The sequence below is a fragment of the Styela clava genome, chromosome 10, assembly GCF_964204865.1.
Source record: "Styela clava chromosome 10, kaStyClav1.hap1.2, whole genome shotgun sequence".
In the NCBI taxonomy this organism is placed as follows: domain Eukaryota; kingdom Metazoa; phylum Chordata; class Ascidiacea; order Stolidobranchia; family Styelidae; genus Styela; species Styela clava.
Window position 1 is genome coordinate 6,258,456 of NC_135259.1, and position 18,966 is coordinate 6,277,421.

At 33.0% G+C, this 18,966-nt stretch overlaps 1 protein-coding gene and 26 non-coding genes across 28 annotated transcripts in view; 1 reads left to right on the forward strand and 26 right to left on the reverse strand.

Annotated features, from left to right (window-relative positions):
* Positions 1-5,845, forward strand: part of LOC120337869 (zinc finger SWIM domain-containing protein 8-like) — a 35,264-nt gene extending 29,419 nt beyond the window's left edge. For both annotated transcript variants that reach the window (XM_039405768.2, XM_039405769.2), the window contains exons 35-36: positions 383-571; positions 1,846-5,845. In XM_039405768.2, the coding sequence (XP_039261702.2) occupies positions 383-571; positions 1,846-1,938 (282 nt within the window). In that variant the 3' untranslated portion in view covers positions 1,939-5,845. The remainder of the gene's footprint in view (positions 1-382; positions 572-1,845) is intronic.
* A 2,190-nt stretch (positions 5,846-8,035) lies between these two features.
* Positions 8,036-8,149, reverse strand: LOC120338540 (U5 spliceosomal RNA). Its single transcript, XR_005569116.2, has one exon. It is a non-coding gene; the product is annotated as a U5 spliceosomal RNA (small nuclear RNA).
* A 310-nt stretch (positions 8,150-8,459) lies between these two features.
* On the reverse strand, positions 8,460-8,574 carry LOC144428768 (U5 spliceosomal RNA). The gene has a single exon (XR_013478708.1). It is a non-coding gene; the product is annotated as a U5 spliceosomal RNA (small nuclear RNA).
* Positions 8,575-8,884: 310 nt separating this feature from the next.
* LOC144428748 (U5 spliceosomal RNA) lies at positions 8,885-8,999 on the reverse strand. The gene has a single exon (XR_013478689.1). It is a non-coding gene; the product is annotated as a U5 spliceosomal RNA (small nuclear RNA).
* Positions 9,000-9,301: 302 nt separating this feature from the next.
* LOC144428848 (U5 spliceosomal RNA) lies at positions 9,302-9,415 on the reverse strand. The gene has a single exon (XR_013478784.1). It is a non-coding gene; the product is annotated as a U5 spliceosomal RNA (small nuclear RNA).
* A 296-nt stretch (positions 9,416-9,711) lies between these two features.
* On the reverse strand, positions 9,712-9,830 carry LOC144428806 (U5 spliceosomal RNA). Its single transcript, XR_013478745.1, has one exon. It is a non-coding gene; the product is annotated as a U5 spliceosomal RNA (small nuclear RNA).
* A 311-nt stretch (positions 9,831-10,141) lies between these two features.
* LOC120338542 (U5 spliceosomal RNA) lies at positions 10,142-10,256 on the reverse strand. The gene has a single exon (XR_005569118.2). It is a non-coding gene; the product is annotated as a U5 spliceosomal RNA (small nuclear RNA).
* A 302-nt stretch (positions 10,257-10,558) lies between these two features.
* On the reverse strand, positions 10,559-10,672 carry LOC120338554 (U5 spliceosomal RNA). The gene has a single exon (XR_005569129.2). It is a non-coding gene; the product is annotated as a U5 spliceosomal RNA (small nuclear RNA).
* A 296-nt stretch (positions 10,673-10,968) lies between these two features.
* Positions 10,969-11,087, reverse strand: LOC144428807 (U5 spliceosomal RNA). The gene has a single exon (XR_013478746.1). It is a non-coding gene; the product is annotated as a U5 spliceosomal RNA (small nuclear RNA).
* Positions 11,088-11,398: 311 nt separating this feature from the next.
* On the reverse strand, positions 11,399-11,513 carry LOC144428640 (U5 spliceosomal RNA). The gene has a single exon (XR_013478583.1). It is a non-coding gene; the product is annotated as a U5 spliceosomal RNA (small nuclear RNA).
* Positions 11,514-11,815: 302 nt separating this feature from the next.
* On the reverse strand, positions 11,816-11,929 carry LOC144428849 (U5 spliceosomal RNA). Its single transcript, XR_013478785.1, has one exon. It is a non-coding gene; the product is annotated as a U5 spliceosomal RNA (small nuclear RNA).
* A 296-nt stretch (positions 11,930-12,225) lies between these two features.
* Positions 12,226-12,344, reverse strand: LOC144428808 (U5 spliceosomal RNA). The gene has a single exon (XR_013478747.1). It is a non-coding gene; the product is annotated as a U5 spliceosomal RNA (small nuclear RNA).
* A 313-nt stretch (positions 12,345-12,657) lies between these two features.
* Positions 12,658-12,771, reverse strand: LOC120338536 (U5 spliceosomal RNA). Its single transcript, XR_005569113.2, has one exon. It is a non-coding gene; the product is annotated as a U5 spliceosomal RNA (small nuclear RNA).
* A 309-nt stretch (positions 12,772-13,080) lies between these two features.
* Positions 13,081-13,194, reverse strand: LOC144428738 (U5 spliceosomal RNA). The gene has a single exon (XR_013478679.1). It is a non-coding gene; the product is annotated as a U5 spliceosomal RNA (small nuclear RNA).
* A 317-nt stretch (positions 13,195-13,511) lies between these two features.
* LOC144428540 (U5 spliceosomal RNA) lies at positions 13,512-13,625 on the reverse strand. Its single transcript, XR_013478483.1, has one exon. It is a non-coding gene; the product is annotated as a U5 spliceosomal RNA (small nuclear RNA).
* Positions 13,626-13,937: 312 nt separating this feature from the next.
* LOC144428749 (U5 spliceosomal RNA) lies at positions 13,938-14,051 on the reverse strand. Its single transcript, XR_013478690.1, has one exon. It is a non-coding gene; the product is annotated as a U5 spliceosomal RNA (small nuclear RNA).
* Positions 14,052-14,361: 310 nt separating this feature from the next.
* On the reverse strand, positions 14,362-14,476 carry LOC144428699 (U5 spliceosomal RNA). Its single transcript, XR_013478640.1, has one exon. It is a non-coding gene; the product is annotated as a U5 spliceosomal RNA (small nuclear RNA).
* A 294-nt stretch (positions 14,477-14,770) lies between these two features.
* On the reverse strand, positions 14,771-14,884 carry LOC144428482 (U5 spliceosomal RNA). The gene has a single exon (XR_013478425.1). It is a non-coding gene; the product is annotated as a U5 spliceosomal RNA (small nuclear RNA).
* A 312-nt stretch (positions 14,885-15,196) lies between these two features.
* LOC144428451 (U5 spliceosomal RNA) lies at positions 15,197-15,310 on the reverse strand. Its single transcript, XR_013478394.1, has one exon. It is a non-coding gene; the product is annotated as a U5 spliceosomal RNA (small nuclear RNA).
* Positions 15,311-15,622: 312 nt separating this feature from the next.
* On the reverse strand, positions 15,623-15,736 carry LOC144428702 (U5 spliceosomal RNA). The gene has a single exon (XR_013478643.1). It is a non-coding gene; the product is annotated as a U5 spliceosomal RNA (small nuclear RNA).
* A 316-nt stretch (positions 15,737-16,052) lies between these two features.
* LOC144428743 (U5 spliceosomal RNA) lies at positions 16,053-16,168 on the reverse strand. Its single transcript, XR_013478684.1, has one exon. It is a non-coding gene; the product is annotated as a U5 spliceosomal RNA (small nuclear RNA).
* Positions 16,169-16,479: 311 nt separating this feature from the next.
* Positions 16,480-16,596, reverse strand: LOC144428705 (U5 spliceosomal RNA). The gene has a single exon (XR_013478646.1). It is a non-coding gene; the product is annotated as a U5 spliceosomal RNA (small nuclear RNA).
* Positions 16,597-16,907: 311 nt separating this feature from the next.
* Positions 16,908-17,023, reverse strand: LOC144428585 (U5 spliceosomal RNA). Its single transcript, XR_013478528.1, has one exon. It is a non-coding gene; the product is annotated as a U5 spliceosomal RNA (small nuclear RNA).
* Positions 17,024-17,335: 312 nt separating this feature from the next.
* On the reverse strand, positions 17,336-17,449 carry LOC144428836 (U5 spliceosomal RNA). Its single transcript, XR_013478774.1, has one exon. It is a non-coding gene; the product is annotated as a U5 spliceosomal RNA (small nuclear RNA).
* Positions 17,450-17,760: 311 nt separating this feature from the next.
* Positions 17,761-17,874, reverse strand: LOC144428506 (U5 spliceosomal RNA). Its single transcript, XR_013478449.1, has one exon. It is a non-coding gene; the product is annotated as a U5 spliceosomal RNA (small nuclear RNA).
* Positions 17,875-18,186: 312 nt separating this feature from the next.
* On the reverse strand, positions 18,187-18,301 carry LOC144428711 (U5 spliceosomal RNA). Its single transcript, XR_013478652.1, has one exon. It is a non-coding gene; the product is annotated as a U5 spliceosomal RNA (small nuclear RNA).
* A 315-nt stretch (positions 18,302-18,616) lies between these two features.
* On the reverse strand, positions 18,617-18,731 carry LOC144428586 (U5 spliceosomal RNA). The gene has a single exon (XR_013478529.1). It is a non-coding gene; the product is annotated as a U5 spliceosomal RNA (small nuclear RNA).
* Between the last annotated feature and the right edge of the window lie 235 nt (positions 18,732-18,966).

Sequence of the window (18,966 nt, forward strand, 5' to 3'; positions counted from 1 at the left end):
AAACAATCTTGTTTATTATTTATATTTGCTCGGACATATTTCAGTCTGCTTTACCAAATTTTTTGACTTCAATTTGACTTGAAATTTATCTTTATAAATATTTACCTTATTGAGGATGAACTAAATTTTCACATTGTTATCTGTAAGCCATCAAGTATCTGCCTACGGTATTTTCAGCTTATGTTTCTCTATGAAATTTTGAAATTTACAATATTCTTATCTTTCCAGGTTAACACTTTAATTTAATAAACTTATTAAAAGTTTTTTGCTATCAGTTTGCATAACAAAGTTTTTTTTTCAGTCTATGCTGCCATGCTAAATCAAAGTATATTTCAGAGTTTTTACCTAAAAAATTGTTTCTTCATTTTTGTATTTGTTGCAGGCTTGCTCAAATTTAAGGCTACCTTTCCTGCAACCCATTGTACAGAAATGCTTGCAGATGTACATCCATTTCATACATAATAGATTATATCATCTCCATCCTGCTGATTACGATGATTTTGCATCTCTAGTGCAAAATTCAAGAACAGCTTTTTGTATGACTCCAGGAGGACTGATGCAGTTCAATGAGGTTTGAATCGAATAATTCAAATATTTTTGAATTTAACTAGCTTATTTTACTCGTATGTTTGAATAATACGGTTACTTACCGTATATCCTCACATATAAGCAGAGTTTGAAACTCAAAATAAAAGTATCCAAGCTAAGGGGGTTGGCTTATACGCGCATAAGTCTGATCACACTAAAAATTCAGCTTATATGTGCATAACTGTGATTGCACTAAAGGATTGGCTTATACGTGCTAAGTGCTCACCATAAGAGCGTGCAGGCACATACTCGAAGCAGCACTTGGTACGCTGTGACAGCGATAGCAGTCTGATTGGTTGTCATACACGTGATTGCTTGCGTGCTTACGCTATGAAAGCAATAACAATCTCTGAAGGGTTGTCAAACATGTGATCGCTCGTGTATTTACGCTATGACAGGATTTTTAGACACTTCTTACCGTTATTGATGTAAGTAAAATATACCAATGATGGTTATCATTTTCATTAGTTCTCTCTGCAACCATTTGCTGTGATAGGTGTGTATAGTCTGGTTACGATCTGTAATGTCTGATTATATGCGAATTTTTATAAATTTGTCGTTTTAGGGCCGTTGAGGGGGTCGGCTTATATGCGTGGATATCCCATATATTGAATTTTTCTTGTTGAATGACTCATATTCGTCTGCATCAGTGGATGCATTCTTTCTTTGCTTATTTTGTATGTTTTTACTAAATATAAAACCTCAATTTGTTGTTCCATCTCTAGTTAATCAGTGTTAAGCTAGTGTAAAGCACAAACCACACTCTGGCTTTTGCACGAATTGGATTGTTTGTAATATATGCATGAAAAATGTATGCAAAAATTTTCCTTTTTGGGAAATGTTGAATCTAAATTATTCTACATTGAACGACTTTTCTGCGAAGCTATAATAATGATGTTCCGCGATGCACTGGTGTTTCCATAAACAACACTCAGGTGTTCTGTGTCAAGTTTTTGTTCCTCAAATAATTCAAATTTGATCCATTAATGCGACGTACCTTAGTTACATAAGTGTATTGAGAAAGAATAATGGGTCGCTCCAAAGTGTGTGTACCCATATATGGAGGTAACTAATTTTGTTCGCCTACTTTACATCAAGTTGTGTAAAGAGACTGGAACCTATGGGCAAGGGGGTATATTCACTTGCCTAACTCATGATAGAACGAAAATGAGGAAATATTGCCGAACCCTAACTTGTTACACACACTATGGGAGTACCGAATATAGAGCAGTGCTAAAATTGTAAATTTATCTTCAGGTACTGCAAAGCATACGTCGAGCGAAATCATGTAAAAAGGAACTTTGGCAGAAGATTGTTGCTGGTCTAGCTATGCCTCCATCTACAGTGTGATATGTTTTGCAGAAGACAATTTTTCTACTTAAAAGTCAATGCTTTTGTGTCAGTATCTTCGTTCTTGAATGAATTCCCAATGAACTAATGTGTAGTGTAATTTAAATGTTTTTTAAAGTGGTCTGGTCTCGGGGAATGATTATTGTGTCGTTTAGGATCGATGAAATTTATTTGAGAATTAATTGAAAATCATTAAAACCTCATCTTCTTTGTGTATGTGTTAGTCATCAGTGATGATTTCTGATGTTTTTTGCTTTTTTTTGGTTTTGAAAGACTGGCTCAAGTAAAATTTAAGATGTCAAGTTCTCAATATTACTTTTCTCTAAGACAAGCATCATTAATAGCATATATCCCATGTATAATATGAATTTTTATCGTATTCTTATGTCCAACAGGCATTGAATACAAATGGTTTATCATTAAATGATGCTTGAATACTAATTACATGGCTCAATGACTGTGGAATTGTAGATATTTTACTGTGTTTTCATATACTATATTTTATAAATTTACCCTCGGCTGACAATGGCCATTGTAATACTGGTAAATAATTTCTGAATTCTAAGTAGGCAACAGCCTTATGCAGATCGTTAGGTAAAATATTTTCAATTCAAGTAAAAAATGACTTTTTGTTAAAACACCAAGTTTAGTTCATAATGTATAGCTTAATGATATAAACTGACAGTGTAGGTAATACAGGTACATAAATTTTAATATTCTATATGTGATACAAATAGATATTATCTCCAATGAACACTTAGGAGATAATATTTACTTTTATTGTGTACTTTTCTCTCATTTTTTTGTATAGATGACAATATAAAAGGAGTTATACTGTGTCAATTGATGGAAATTTACATTTTTTATCTGTGTTGTATTTTTCAACAAAAAGTTAATTTAATATGCTTAGCAGTCATAGCCATATGGTTATGGTGATATTCTGCTTTCTATTGTGTTTTTCTTTCATGCATCAGCTCACTCTCGTTTTGTAACACACAAGAGAGATACTCATTCTTTTTGAATAGCTAGTTATACAGCCACAACAAATTTTAAAACTTGATATAATTTGTTTTACAAAATCAAAACGATTTAGTTTCATTCAGTATTATTTCACTTTATTTAGATGTTGGGTTAATTTGATAAAGAATGCATCTGAAACAAATACCGGTAACTGGCTAACTAATCCCATACCCAACATGAACATGCAACCAAACGAGAGGTCATGGTCCGCCATATTATTAGGCTATCTTATCAACTTTCCTCTCCCACAAGATAAATATGTAAACCCTATCCTATATGACTGGTTTGGCGTTTTAAGAATTGCTCAAATTTATTTTAGGCTCAAGCTGTTAAAATTGTTGGCACTACTGTAAGTATTTGAGTCTATCTTGGTTTTGAGCGCAAGTTATGAAAAATGTATCACAAATTTATATTGCTTTTCATTCATAATGACGAATATGGAGATATCTTAAATCCTAGAAAATTATTTCTACTTAGTTTTGAAAGGGTTTATAAATATAGATATATAAATAATGTTTTGTACTCTGTTATGTCCAAATCTCAGTAATAAAGTTGATTTAAGTTCAAGTTGCTTCTTACGTCATGGTGAATGCTGCTCTCTTATCGTTGATAATCAATTTGAAATGTAGTTTTTAGACATCTTTATTATTTCACATAAAGAAATAATTTAATTTGGCCACATATGATAAGTTATCAGTGAAACTCTTGTGTGTTGCTTACTTGCTTTGATATGCTTTCATTTTACGTTTGTATATATTGTTTCCAAACTATCCCTTTTTGAAATGTAACTCGCATCGATGTATCTTTTTTTGGTTATGTTGTTCTTTTCCAAGATGTTAATTGAAGTCCAGCTCATTTTACTTTTTTCATCAGATTACAGGAAAAGGGTATGTAAGACCAACTCTTTGTTACTATAGCTATTATCGCTAAAGTGTTTCGTGGATGTTATTATTCCTATACCTGAAGAATCAAATTATTCTGAAGTGTTTTCATAGAGATGGATAGTTACCACCCAAATTTTTTTTATTTTAGTTTCAACTTTTTTTTCTGGTGGGTTTGTATAACAGATAAACATGGTACACTATATATCCATGGCCCATTATTAGTTGGGTATGCAAATACATGCATTAATGATTGTTGAGACTAAAAATATATTGATGGGAATTAAATTTGTCATCTTTTTGTTTTTCAATTCCATTTTGTTTTTGTCAGTGTCCTTATTTTGTTCAACTTTTTAAATCATCTCTCATGAATGGTTAGACTTATTAAAATTGGTGTTTATTTCTCTATTTTTTTTACCTTAAAATATATACCTTAAGGTTTGTTTCTCTTTCAGGGTTATTGATTGGAATGTTAGTCTTTTTAATATTGTATATGTATATACAGCGTCGTTTATTTCTTTAACGTCGAATTATTTTTTATTCCTGACCGTTTTTGAATACTACATACTTGACTATTATTACTACTACACTTGGTTTTAATATTTCTAATTCTTGCATGTAAAAACTCATCCAATAATTTCTTATACCACATTCTCTTGGATCACAAGATATTTCTAGAATTGGAACCATAATACATTTGGCCCATAAGTTTTAATGTTGATTTTCTCAAGTAGTCAAAAATAAATCAGCGTTAGCCCTAACTGACTTGAAAAATCTTTTGGTTCTCTGACATCTAATGTCTGATGGTGATTAGAAAACAATTTTTGGCACCATTACTGTACACAGGGCTGGCTAAATTTCTAAAATGCTTCATATTAGGATCAAATGGAATATTTTATTTGTGCTTCAATTGAATATTCGAATCTTTCTACCTGCTTATTAGTTATACAAAGAAAAAATTTCTTCGATAAATTTCGATACCCTTGAACGTCATCATATTGGTAAAAGAGTAATTGAATATTATTCTGAGATGTTATGAAAAATGCGCAGTTCATGAACTGATGATCTCAAATTTCTTTACAAGAAAGAAGTAATTTTGTCCAATAAACATAGAAAATTTGAGTTGGGTTGCGCGAGACTAACTTCCTATCTTTTCCCTATGCATTTATGCTAGTGGATCCGTATGCGTATACTGCAAGGATACTGTAGCTGGAATAAACATGACTATTCTATTCAATTAAAGAGTCCAGCTGCACACTAACACAAATGTATTTCTGTAACGTTTCGTCCGTTTGTTGTAAACTGCTTGTCTGAGGAAGTCTGACTCTGGTCGGACGAAACGTTACAGAAATACATTTGTGTTAGTGTGCAGCTGGACTCTTTAATTGAAACATAGAAAAGGTGTTGTTTTCGGTTATATTCATCTTATTTTTTTACAAACTAGTGTTTTAGATACCAGATGATGGACTGTTTGAACATGTATAATTTAAGATGAACTGAAATGTTAAGAAAATTGCATAAGTGATTAATCATTTTGTTATTTGCTTGTGAATGAGGTATTTGAATCATTTGGTCAGCCCTAGAAGTGCAAATGGATTAATATACTATTTTTTGGTGTAAATTATACTTTCTTTTTATCTGGTTATGAGAAGGGGTTGTATGTGGCGAAATTTAACACTTGTAAGTATGATATAAAACTTGGATTTGTTCAACCAAGTCCCATAGATTTTAGAATTAATGTAACAAAGCACATCTATTTTCTATTCTGGAATTTTTGCATTTTATTATTGAGCTGTTTTTCTGGGCTATTTGGCAATTTGAATAACACAAAACACTAGAATTCAATTTATTTGCTACTAATATTTTTCTAGTTATGGAGATTACTCGTGGTTTCAATCAAACATACTGGATTCAGGCCCTCTTTATCTTACGGTTACTTTCTTGATTTGTATTTGGAAAATTGAAAAAAAAAATGTCAATATTAAACATTGAGTCTTATTGGACAATTTTTGTTGGTTCACTTTTTTATGTTTGCTGATGTTTACTACCAAGATAATAAGAGAGAAAATCTGGTCGTTTTGGGAATGGGACGCTTTATAATTTTACTAGTTGTGGGAATAAGATTCCCAGAAGTTCGAAATGCAATTCTATGTCCCAAGTCCTTTTAAAGATGAATAGGTTAAATTATAAATATATAACGGGTAACTTCAAAACTAAGATCTTCTAGATCAGGGATGGTCAACCTGTCTTCGACTGAGATCTAGTAAATTTTTCACAATATCTTACGATAGACTGATGATGGACAGTGAAGTCGCACACAAAAATGAGTACTAAATTCTGAACTGAACATTAAGGATGTCTCGGCTTCAAATCCCTGGACACCAGACACTAGAGCTGCTTGTGGATATAGCCACCCTAATTATCCTCTGCTTCGACAGGAACCTAGATTCTATATCTAATAGTAGTCAAATATCTAATAATAACAAGTGGGTGACCACAAAACGTAGAAGGAAATTTCTGAAGGAAACGTAATTCCCGATAGGATTAGTCGTATTCTGCTTTGCCAGATAGGTAGAATTTTTATTCATCATCCAGTCATCAGCCAACAAATCAAACACAAACAACAACATTCAATAAGTAAGAGAAGAATAAATCGACTAACAACGGAATTGATAGGAGGTTGGGAAGCTCTGCTACCAATACAGATCACATATTGACAAATGGGACCTACTGAAGTGTGCGCACCAAGATGGCGCACAACCTGAACTCAGGTTGTGTACCAGGTTAGGGTTCAGGTTGTGCCACATCTTGGGTGCGCATACTTCAGGAGTACCGCAGCATCGAGGATCCCAATATTTGCTGTGAAAAATTCTTTGATAAGTTTTCTACTGCTTGTTCTTAATCTTTTCTGTACAGAAAAAAATGAAATGGATAGACAAACATGACATTGCGCTGCGCAGGCTCAACAAAATCTATATGAATAAGCAACGAATAAATAATAAAAACAAAGATGACAAGCATAAATCACAGCATAATGAACGTGGGAATGAATATACATGCTCCACTACTCCAATTAAGGATTTTTAATTATTGTCTGAATGTCTAAATTTGCTTTTTACAAAAGCAGTATGAAAAACGATTAATAAAGTAGGCCAATTGGTAAGATTAAGACTAAATTCATGTCCTTCGATTGGACTCAAAGGCGGTAATACAAATTAAATGAAAACTTTTCCCAAGTGGCGCAAGGCTTGTTCGACGATACGCCACAGCCACCAAACTGAGACAAAGGCCGCTTCTCATATATCTCTTAGTAAGTAAGAATTCTCATTCACGTATTCAAATACTGTAAATTTAAAGCCATTTGTCCAGTATTTAAAGAGAAGAAACAATTTTTTGCTACAACGCAAATAGGAATATGAAATGACAAAACGATCCATAGGTCCATTTCGTGTCTAATATACAGATTTACTAATTTACCTGTATAGTTTTCCCCTAAACGTCGTGGTGTTCTACGTCTCTTGCCTCACAATAAAAAAAAATCGCCCAAATGACCTTCTTACTCCTGGGAGTAAGTAAACTATAAACCCTTATACACCGGACATCAAAAATCGTATAGTCTCATTGTATGCTCTACTCAATGAAATATTTGGTAAGAGGCAAAAGATTGATGCGAAGAATGAAGAGAAAGAAGCCTGAGCAACTATAAAGCCTTCTCGAAGACAGATATATATATGAAGCGTATTGTTGATCTCAAGATTGGGGTTCTTATTCTCACACTCGGTTTTTACCCTCATGCTGAGCTCGCAAAGACTCATCATTTTCTTCTCACCACGGCAATCTTTAGTAAAAACCGAAACATTTATGCGAGAGAAGAAGAGAAGCCTGAGCAACTACAGAGCCTTCGTAAAGACATATCGAGTGGATTGTTAAGCTAAGATTGTGATATTTATTCGCACGCTTGTCTTCTCATTACTTTTATTTGAGATTAATTCGATTTCATTAATTGTCTCATGTTTATTAAAACGATTAGATTGATTATTATTGATTTTCTAATAACTCAATCAAAAATAATTGAATACTGAATACCCCCCCCCCCCTAAAAATCGTGGTGTTCCAGGTCTCTTAATTCATAAAGGATGTGAACACAAATTAGCATCCAACAGACCTTTCTGATCTAGAGAATAAGTAAACCAAGAACCCACCGCATGCTCGGCTTCAAAATTCGCAAAGACTCATTGTATGCTTCTCTCCACGGAAATCTTTAGTAAAAGGCGAAAGATTTATGCGAAAAATGAAGAGAAGCCTGAGTAACTAGAGAGCCTTCGTAAAATCATATAAAGTGGATTGTTAGGCTTCAGATTGTGATTTTTATCCGCGCGCTTGTTTTCACATTAATTTATTTCTTTTGAGAATATTTCGATTTCATTGGTTGTCTCATGTTTACTAAAACATTTTTAATATTATTATCCATTTTCTAATAACTCAAAGATAATTGAAAACTGATTATTTCTCCCGTAAAGTCGTGGTGTTCCAGGTCCATTAATTCATAAAAGAATAAAAGTTGTGAACACAAATTAGCATTCAACAGACCTTTCTGATCTAGAGTATGAGTAAATCATGAACCCAGTACATGATGGGCTTTAAAAATCGCAAAGACTCATTGTATGCTCCTCACCATGGAAATCTTTAGTAAAAGGCGAAAGATTTATGCGAAAAATGAAGAGAAGCCTGAGTAACTAGAGAGCCTGCGTAAAATCATATAAAGTGGATTGTTTGGCTCCAGATTGTGATTTTTATCCGCGCGCTTGTTTTCACATTAATTTATTTCTTTTGAGAATATTTCGATTTCATTGGTTGTCTCATGTTTACTAAAACATTTTTATTATCATTATCCATTTTCTAATAACTCAAAGATAATTGAAAACTGAATAGTTCTCCCGTAAAGTCGTGGTGTTCCAGGTCTATTAATTCATGAAAGAATAAAAGTTGTGAACACAAAATAGCATTCAACAGACCTTTCTGATCTAGAGTATAAGTAAATCATGAACCCAGTACATGATGGGCTTTAAAAATCGCAAAGATTCATTGTATGCTCCTCTCCACGGAAATCTTTAGTAAAAGGCGAAAGATTTATGCGAAAAATGAAGAGAAACCTGAGTAACTAGAGAGCCTTCGTAAAATCATATAAAGAGGATTGTTAGGCTCCAGATTGTGATTGTTATCCGCGCGCTTGTTTTCACATTAATTTATTTCTTTTGAGAATATTTCGATTTTATTGGTTGTCTCATGTTTACTAAAACGCATTTTTTTATTATTATCCTTTTTCTTATAACTCAAAGTTAATTGAATTCTCCTTTGAAATCGTGGTGTTCCAGGTCTATTAATTAATAAAAGAATAAAAGTTGTGAGCTCAAATTAACATTCAACAGACCTTTCTGATCTAGAGTATAAGTAAATAATGAACCCAGTACATGCTGGGCTTTAAATATCGCAAAGACCCATTGTATGCTCTTCTCCACGGGAATCTTTAATAAAAGGTGAAAGATTTATGCGAAAAATGAAGAGAAGCCTGAGTAACTAAAGAGCCTTCGTAAAGAACTATCAAGTGGATTGTTCGGCTCCAGATTGTGATTTTTATCCGCGCGCTTGTTTTCACATTAATTTATTTCTTTTGAGAATATTTCGATTGCATTGGTTGTCTTATGTTTACTAAAACATTTTTTTTATTATTATCCACTTTCTAATAACTCAAAGTTAATGGAAAACTGAACAGTTCTCCCGTAAAGTCGTGGTGTTCCAAGTCTATTAATTCATAAAAGAATAAAAATTGTGAACACAAATTAGCATTCAACAGAACTTTCTGACCTAGAGTATAAGTAAATCATGATGCTGGGCTTTAAAAATCGCAAAGACTCATTGTGTGCTCCTCTCCACGGAAACCTTTAGTAAAAGGCGAAAGATTTATGCGAAAAATGAAGAGAAGCCTGAGTAACTAAAGAGCCTTCGTAAAAAACTATCAAGTGGATTGTTCGGCTCCAGATTGTGATTTTTATCCGCGCGCTTGTTTTCACATTAATTTATTTCTTTTGTGAATATTTCGATTTCATTGGTTGTCTTATGTTTACTAAAACATTTTTTTTTATTATTATCCATCTTCTAATAACTCAAAGTTAATTGAAAACTGAATAGTTCTCCCGTAAAGTCGTGGTGTTCCAGGTCTATTAATTCATGAAAGAATAAAAGTTGTGAACACAAAATAGCATTCAACAGACCTTTCTGATCTAGAGTATAAGTAAATCATGAACCCAGTACATGATGGGCTTTAAAAATCGCAAAGATTCATTGTATGCTCCTCTCCACGGAAATCTTTAGTAAAAGGCGAAAGATTTATGCGAAAAATGAAGAGAAACCTGAGTAACTAGAGAGCCTTCGTAAAATCATATAAAGAGGATTGTTAGGCTCCAGATTGTGATTGTTATCCGCGCGCTTGTTTTCACATTAATTTATTTCTTTTGAGAATATTTCGATTTTATTGGTTGTCTCATGTTTACTAAAACGCATTTTTTTATTATTATCCTTTTTCTTATAACTCAAAGTTAATTGAATTCTCCTTTGAAATCGTGGTGTTCCAGGTCTATTAATTAATAAAAGAATAAAAGTTGTGAGCTCAAATTAACATTCAACAGACCTTTCTGATCTAGAGTATAAGTAAATAATGAACCCAGTACATGCTGGGCTTTAAATATCGCAAAGACCCATTGTATGCTCTTCTCCACGGGAATCTTTAATAAAAGGTGAAAGATTTATGCGAAAAATGAAGAGAAGCCTGAGTAACTAAAGAGCCTTCGTAAAGAACTATCAAGTGGATTGTTCGGCTCCAGATTGTGATTTTTATCCGCGCGCTTGTTTTCACATTAATTTATTTCTTTTGAGAATATTTCGATTGCATTGGTTGTCTTATGTTTACTAAAACATTTTTTTTATTATTATCCACTTTCTAATAACTCAAAGTTAATGGAAAACTGAACAGTTCTCCCGTAAAGTCGTGGTGTTCCAAGTCTATTAATTCATAAAAGAATAAAAATTGTGAACACAAATTAGCATTCAACAGAACTTTCTGACCTAGAGTATAAGTAAATCATGATGCTGGGCTTTAAAAATCGCAAAGACTCATTGTGTGCTCCTCTCCACGGAAACCTTTAGTAAAAGGCGAAAGATTTATGCGAAAAATGAAGAGAAGCCTGAGTAACTAAAGAGCCTTCGTAAAAAACTATCAAGTGGATTGTTCGGCTCCAGATTGTGATTTTTATCCGCGCGCTTGTTTTCACATTAATTTATTTCTTTTGTGAATATTTCGATTTCATTGGTTGTCTTATGTTTACTAAAACATTTTTTTTTATTATTATCCATCTTCTAATAACTCAAAGTTAATTGAAAACTGAATAGTTCTCCCGTATAGTCGTGGTGTTCCAGGTCTATTAATTCATAAAAGAATAAAAGTTGTGAACACAAAATAGCATTCAACAGACCTTTCTGATCTAGAGTATGAGTAAATCATGAACCCAGTACATGATGGGCTTTAAAAATCGCAAAGACTCATTGTATGCTCCTCTCCACGGAAATCTTTAGTAAAAGGCGAAAGATTTATGCGAAAAATGAAGAGAAACCTGAGTAACTAGAGAGCCTTCGTAAAATCATATAAAGAGGATTGTTAGGCTCCAGATTGTGATTGTTATCCGCGCGCTTGTTTTCACATTAATTTATTTCTTTTGAGAATATTTCGATTTTATTGGTTGTCTCATGTTTACTAAAACGCATTTTTTTATTATTATCCTTTTTCTTATAACTCAAAGTTAATTGAATTCTCCTTTGAAATCGTGGTGTTCCAGGTCAATTAATTAATAAAAGAATAAAAGTTGTGAGCTCAAATTAACATTCAACAGACCTTTCTGATCTAGAGTATAAGTAAATAATGAACCCAGTACATGCTGGGCTTTAAATATCGCAAAGACCCATTGTATGCTCTTCTCCACGGGAATCTTTAATAAAAGGTGAAAGATTTATGCGAAAAATGAAGAGAAGCCTGAGTAACTAAAGAGCCTTCGTAAAGAACTATCAAGTGGATTGTTCGGCTCCAGATTGTGATTTTTATCCGCGCGCTTGTTTTCACATTAATTTATTTTTTTTGAGAATATTTCGATTGCATTGGTTGTCTTATGTTTACTAAAACATTTTTTTTATTATTATCCACTTTCTAATAACTCAAAGTTAATGGAAAACTGAACAGTTCTCCCGTAAAGTCGTGGTGTTCCAAGTCTATTAATTCATAAAAGAATAAAAATTGTGAACACAAATTAGCATTCAACAGAACTTTCTGACCTAGAGTATAAGTAAATCATGATGCTGGGCTTTAAAAATCGCAAAGACTCATTGTGTGCTCCTCTCCACGGAAACCTTTAGTAAAAGGCGAAAGATTTATGCGAAAAATGAAGAGAAGCCTGAGTAACTAAAGAGCCTTCGTGAAAAAAATATCAAGTGGATTGTTCGGCTCCAGATTGTGATTTTTATCCGCGCGCTTGTTTTCACATTAATTTATTTCTTTTGTGAATATTTCGATTTCATTGGTTGTCTTATGTTTACTAAAACATTTTTTTTTATTATTATCCATCTTCTAATAACTCAAAGTTAATTGAAAACTGAATAGTTCTCCCGTATAGTCGTGGTGTTCCAGGTCTATTAATTCATAAAAGAATAAAAGTTGTGAACACAAATTAGCATTCAACAGACCTTTCTGATCTAGAGTATAAGTAAATCATGAACCCAGTACATGCTGGGCTTTAAAAATCGCAAAGACTCATTGTATTCTACTCTCCACGGAAATCTTTAGTAAAAGGCGAAAGATTTATGCGAAAAATGAAGAAAAGCCTGAGTAACCTTTGTAAAGACATATCAAGTGGATTGTTAAGCTCCAGATTGTGATTTTTATTCGCGCGCTTGAGTTCACATTAGTTTTTTTTATTTTAGATTAACTCTATTTCATTTATTGCCTCATGTTTACTAAAACAATTAGATTTATTATTACTAATTTTCTAATACCTAAATCAAAGTTACCTCAAAACTTAATAGTTCCCCCCAAAAAGTCGCGGTGTTCCAGGCCTATTAATTCATAAAAGAATAAAATTTGTGAACACAAATTAGCATTCAACAGACCTTTCTGACCTAGAGTATAAGTAAATCATGATCCCAGTACATACTGGGCTTTAAAAATCGCAAAGACTCATTGTATGCTCCTCTCCACGGAAATCTTTAGTAAAAGGCGGAAGATTTATGCGAAAAATGAAGAGAAGCCTGAGTAACTAGAGAACCTTCTTAAAGACATATCAAGTGGATTGTTATGCTTCAGATTGTGATTTTTATTCGCGCGCTTGTGTTCACATTAGTTTATTTTATTTTAGATTAACTCTATTTCATTTATTGCCTCATGTTTACTAAAACAATTAGATTTATTATTACTAATTTTCTAATATCTAAATCAAAGTTACTTTAAAACTGAATAGTTCCCCCTAAAAAGTCGCGGTGTTCCCGGCCTATTAATTCATGAAAGAATAAAAGTTGTGAACACAAATTAGCATTCAACAGACCTTTCTGATCCAGAGTATAAGTAAATCACGAACCCAGTACATGCAGGGCTATAAAAATCGCAAAGACTCATTGTATGCTCCTCTCCACGGAAATCTTTAGTAAAAGGCGAAAGATTTATGCGAAAAATGAAGAGAAGCCTGAGTAACTGGAGAGCCTTCGTAAAATCATATAAAGTGGACTGTTAGGCTCCAGATTGTGATTTTTATCCGCGCGCTTGTTTTCACATTAATTTATATTTTTTGAGAATATTTCGATTTCATTGGTCGTCTCATGTTTACTAACACATTTTTTTTTATTATTATCCATCTTCTAATAACTCAAAGTTGATTGAATACTGAATAGTTCTCCCGTAAAGTCGTGGTGTTCCAGGTCTATTAATTCATAAAAAAAGAAAAGTTGTGAACACAAATTAGCATTCAACAGACCTTTCTGATTTAGAGTATGAGTAAATCATGAACCCAGTACATGCTGGGCTCTAAAAATCGCAAAGACTCATTGTGTGCTCCTCTCCACGGAAATCTTTAGTTAAAGGCGAAAGATTTATGCGAAAAATGAAGAGAGGCCTGAGTAACTAAAGAGCCTTCATAAAAAACTATCAAGTGGATTGTTCGGCTCCAGATTGTGATTTTAATCCGCATGCTTGTTTTCACATTAATTTATTTCTTTTGTGAATATTTCGATTTCATTGGTTGTCTTATGTTTACTAAAACATTTTTTTTATTATTATCCATCTTCTAATAACTCAAAGTTAATTGAAAACTGAATAGTTCTCCCGTAAAGTCGTGGTGTTCCAGGTCTATTAATTCATAAAAGAATATAAGTTGTGAACACAAATTAGCATTCAAAAGAACTTTCTGATCTAGAGTATAAGTAAATCATGAACCCAGTACATGCTGGGCTTAAAAAATCGCAAAGACTCATTGTATTCTACTCTCCACGGAAATCTTTAGTAAAAGGCGAAAGATTTATGCGAAAAATGAAGAAAAGCCTGAGTAACCTTTGTAAAGACATATCTAGTGGATTGTTAAGCTCCAGATTGTGATTTTTATTTGCGCGCTTGTGTTCACATTATTTTTTTTTATTTTAGATAATTGCCTCATGTTTACTAAAACAATTAGATTTATTATTACTAATTTTCTAATACCTAAATCAAAGTTACCTCAAAACTGAATAGTTCCCCCCAAAAAGTCGCGGTGTTCCCGGCCTACTAATTCATAAAAAAATAAAATTTGTGAACACAAATTAGCATTCAACAGACCTTTCTGATCTAGAGTATAAGTAAATCATGAACCCAGTACATACTGGGCTTTAAGAATCGCAAAGACTCATTGTATGCTCCTCTCCACGGAAATCTTTAGTAAAAGGCGAAAGATTTATGCGAAAAATGAAGAGAAGCCTGAGTAACTAGAGAGCCTTCGTAAAATCATATAAAGTGAATTGTTAGGCTCCAGCTTGTGATTTTTATCCGCGCGCTTGTTTTCACATTAATTTATTTCTTTTGAGAATATTTCGATTTCATTGGTCGTTTCATGTTTACTGAAACATTTTTTTTTACTATTATCCATTTTGTAATAACTCAAAGTTAATTGAAAACTGAATAGTTCTCCCGTAAAGTCGTGGTGTTCCAGGTCTATTAATTCATAAAAAAAGAAAAGCTGTGAACACAAATTAGCATTCAACAGACCTTTCTGATCTAGAGTATGAGTAAATCATGAACCCAGTACATGCTGGGCTCTAAAAATTGCAAAGACTCATTGTATGCTCCTCTCCACGGAAATCTTTAGTGAAAGGCGAAAGATTTATGCGAAAAATGAAGAGAAGCCTGAGTAGCTAGAGAGCCTACGTAAAATCATATAAAGTGGATTGTTAGGCTCCAGATTGTGATTTTTATCCGCGCGCTTGTTTTCACATTAATTTATTTTTTTTGAGAATATTTCGATTTCATTGGTCGTCTCATGTTTACTAACATATTTTTTTTTATTATAATCCATTTTCTAATAACTCAAAGTTAATTGAAAACTGAATAGTTCTCCCGTAAAGTCGTGGTGTTCCAGGTCTATTAATTCATAAAAGAAGAAAAGTTGTGAACACAAATTAGTATTCAACAGACCTTTCTGATCTAGAGTATGAGTAAATCATGAACCCAGTAAATGCTGGGCTTTAAAAATCGCAAATACTCATTGTATGCTCTTCTCCACGGAAATCTTTAGTAAAAGGCGAAAGATTTATGCGAAAAATGTAGAGAAGCCTGAGTAAATAGAGAACTTTCGTAAAGACATATCAAGTGGATTGTTAAGCTCCAGATTGTGATTTTTTATTCGCGCGCTTGTGTTCACATTATTTTATTTTATTTTAGATTAACTCTATTTCATTTATTGCCTCATGTTTACTAAAACAATTAGATTTATTATTACTAATTTTCTAATATCTAAATCAAAGTTACTTTAAAACTGAATAGTTCCCCCCAAAAAGTCGCGGTGTTCCCGGCCTATTAATTCATGAAAGAATAAAAGTTGTGAACACAAATTAGCATTCAACAGACCTTTCTGATCTAGAGTATAAGTAAATCATAAACCCAGTACATTATGGGCTTTAAAAATCGCAAAGACTCATTGTATGCTCCTCTCCACGGAAATCTTTAGTAAAAGTCGAAAGATTTATGCGAAAATTGAAGAGAAGCCTGAGTAACTAAAGATCCTTCGTAAAGAACTATCAAGTTGATTGTTCGGCTCCAGATTGTGATTTTTATCCGCGCGCTTGTTTTCATATTAATTTATTTCTTTTAAAAATATTTCGATTTCATTGGTTGTCTCATGTTTACTAAAACATTTTTATTAATATTATCCATTTTCTAATAACCCAAAGATAATTGAAAACTGAATAGTTCTCCCGTAAAGTCGTGGTGTTCCAGGTCTATTAATTCATAAAATAATAAAAGTTGTGAACACAAATTAGCATTCAACAGAACTTTATGATCTAGAGTATGAGTAAATCATGAACCCAGTACATGATGGGCTTTAAAAATCGCGCAAAGACTCATTGTATGCTCCTCTCCACGGAAATCTTTAGTAAAAGGCGAAAAATTTAAGCGAAAAATGAAGAGAAGCCTGAGTAACTGAAGAGCCTTCGTAGAGAACTATAAAGTGGATTGTTAGGCTCCAGATTGTGATTTTTATCCGCGCGCTTGTTTTCACAATAATTTATTTCTTTTGAGAATATTTCGATTTCATTGGTTGTCTCATGTTTACTAAAACATTTTTTTTTATTATTATCAATTTTCTGATAACTCAAAGTTACTTCAAAACTGAATAGGTCTCCCCAAAAAGTCGCGGTGTTCCTGGCCTATTAATTCATGAAGGAATAAAAGTTGTGAACACCAATTAACATCCAACAGACCTTTCCGATCTAGAGAATGCGTAAACCAAGAACCCAGCGCATGCTGGGAATTTAAAAATTGCACAGACTCATTGTATGCTCCTCTCCACGGAAATCTTTAGTAAAAGGCGAAAGATTTATGCGAAAAATGAAGAGAAGCCTGAGTAACTAGAGGGCCTTCGTAAAGAACAATCAAGTGGATTGTTCGGCTCCAGATTGTGATTTTTATCCGCTCGCTTGTTTTCACATTAATTTATTTCTTTTGAGAATATTTCGATTTCATTGGTCGTCTCATGTTTACTAAAACATTTTTTTTTACTATTATCCATTTTGTAATAACTCAAAGTTAATTGAAAACTGAATAGTTCTCCCGTAAAGTCGTGGTGTTCCAGGTCTATTAATTCATAAAAGAATAAAAGTTGTGAACACAAATTAACATTCAACAGACCTTTCTGATCTAGAGTATAAATAAATCATGAACCCAGTACATGCTGGGCTTTAAATATCACAAAGACTCATTGTATGCTCTTCTCCACGGGAATCTTTAGTAAAAGGTGAAAGATTTATGCGAAAAATGAAGAGAAGCCTGAGTAACTAAAGAGCCTTCGTAAAGAACTATCAAGTGGATTGTTCGGCTCCAGATTGTGATTTTTATCCGCGCGCTTGTTTTCACATTAATTTATTTCTTTTGAGAATATTTCGATTGCATTGGTTGTCTTATGTTTACTAAAACATTTTTTTTATTATTATCCACTTTCTAATAACTCAAAACTAATGGAAAACTGAACAGTTCTCCCGTAAAGTCGTGGTGTTCCAGGTCTATTAATTCATAAAAGAATAAAAATTGTGAACACAAATTAGCATTCAACAGAACTTTCTGACCTAGAGTATAATTAAATCATGAACCCAGTACATGCTGGGCTTTAAAAATCGCAAAGACTCATTGTGTGCTCCTCTCCACGGAAATCTTTAGTAAAAGGCAAAAGATTTATGCGAAAAATGAAGAGAAGCCTGAGTAACTAAAGAGCCTTCATAAAAAACTATCAAGTGGATTGTTCGGCTCCAGATTGTGATTTTTATCCGCGCGCTTGTTTTCACATTAATTTATTTCTTTTGTGAATATTTCGATTTCATTGGTTGTCTTATGTTTACTAAAACATTTTTTTTTATTATTATCCATTTTCTAATAACTCAAAGTTAATTGAAAACTGAATAGTTCTCCCGTAAAGTCGTGGTGTTCCAGGTCTATTAATTCATAAAAGAATAAAAGTTGCGAACACAAAATAGCATTCAACAGACCTTTCTGATTTGGATTATAAGTAAATCATAAACCCAGTACATACTGGGCTTTGAAAATCGCAAAGACCTATTGTATGCTCCTCTCCACGGAAATCTTTAGTAAAAGGCGAAAGATTTATGCGAAAAATGAAGAGAAGCCTGAGTAACTAGAGAACCTTCGTAAAGACATATCAAGTGGATTGTTAAGCTCCAGATTGTGATTTTTATTCGCGCGCTTGTGTTCACATTAGTTTATTTTATTTTAGATTAACTCTATTTCATTTATTGCCTCATGTTTACGAAAATAATTAGATTTATTATTGCTAATTTTCTAATATCTAAATCAAAGTTACTTTAAAACTGAATAGTTCCCCCTAAAAAGTCGCGGTGTTCCCGGTCTATTAATTCATGAAAGAATAAAAGTTGTGAACACAAATTAGCATTCAACAGACCTTTCTGATCTAGAGTATAAGTAAATCATGAACCCAGTGCATGCAGGGCTTTAAAAATCGCAAAGACTCATTGTATGCTCCTCTCCACGGAAATCTTTAGTAAAAGGCGAAAGATTTATGCGAAAAATGAAGAGAAGCCTGAGTAACTGGAGAGCCTTCGTAAAATCATATAAAGTGGACTGTTAGGCTCCAGATTGTGATTTTTATCCGCGCGCTTGTTTTCACAATAATTTATTTCTTTTGAGAATATTTCGATTTCATTGGTTGTCTCATGTTTACTAAAACTTTTTTTATTATTATCCATTTTCTAATAACTCAAAGTTAATTGAAAACTGAATAGTTCTCCCGTAAAGTCGTGGTGTTCCAGGTCTATTAATTCA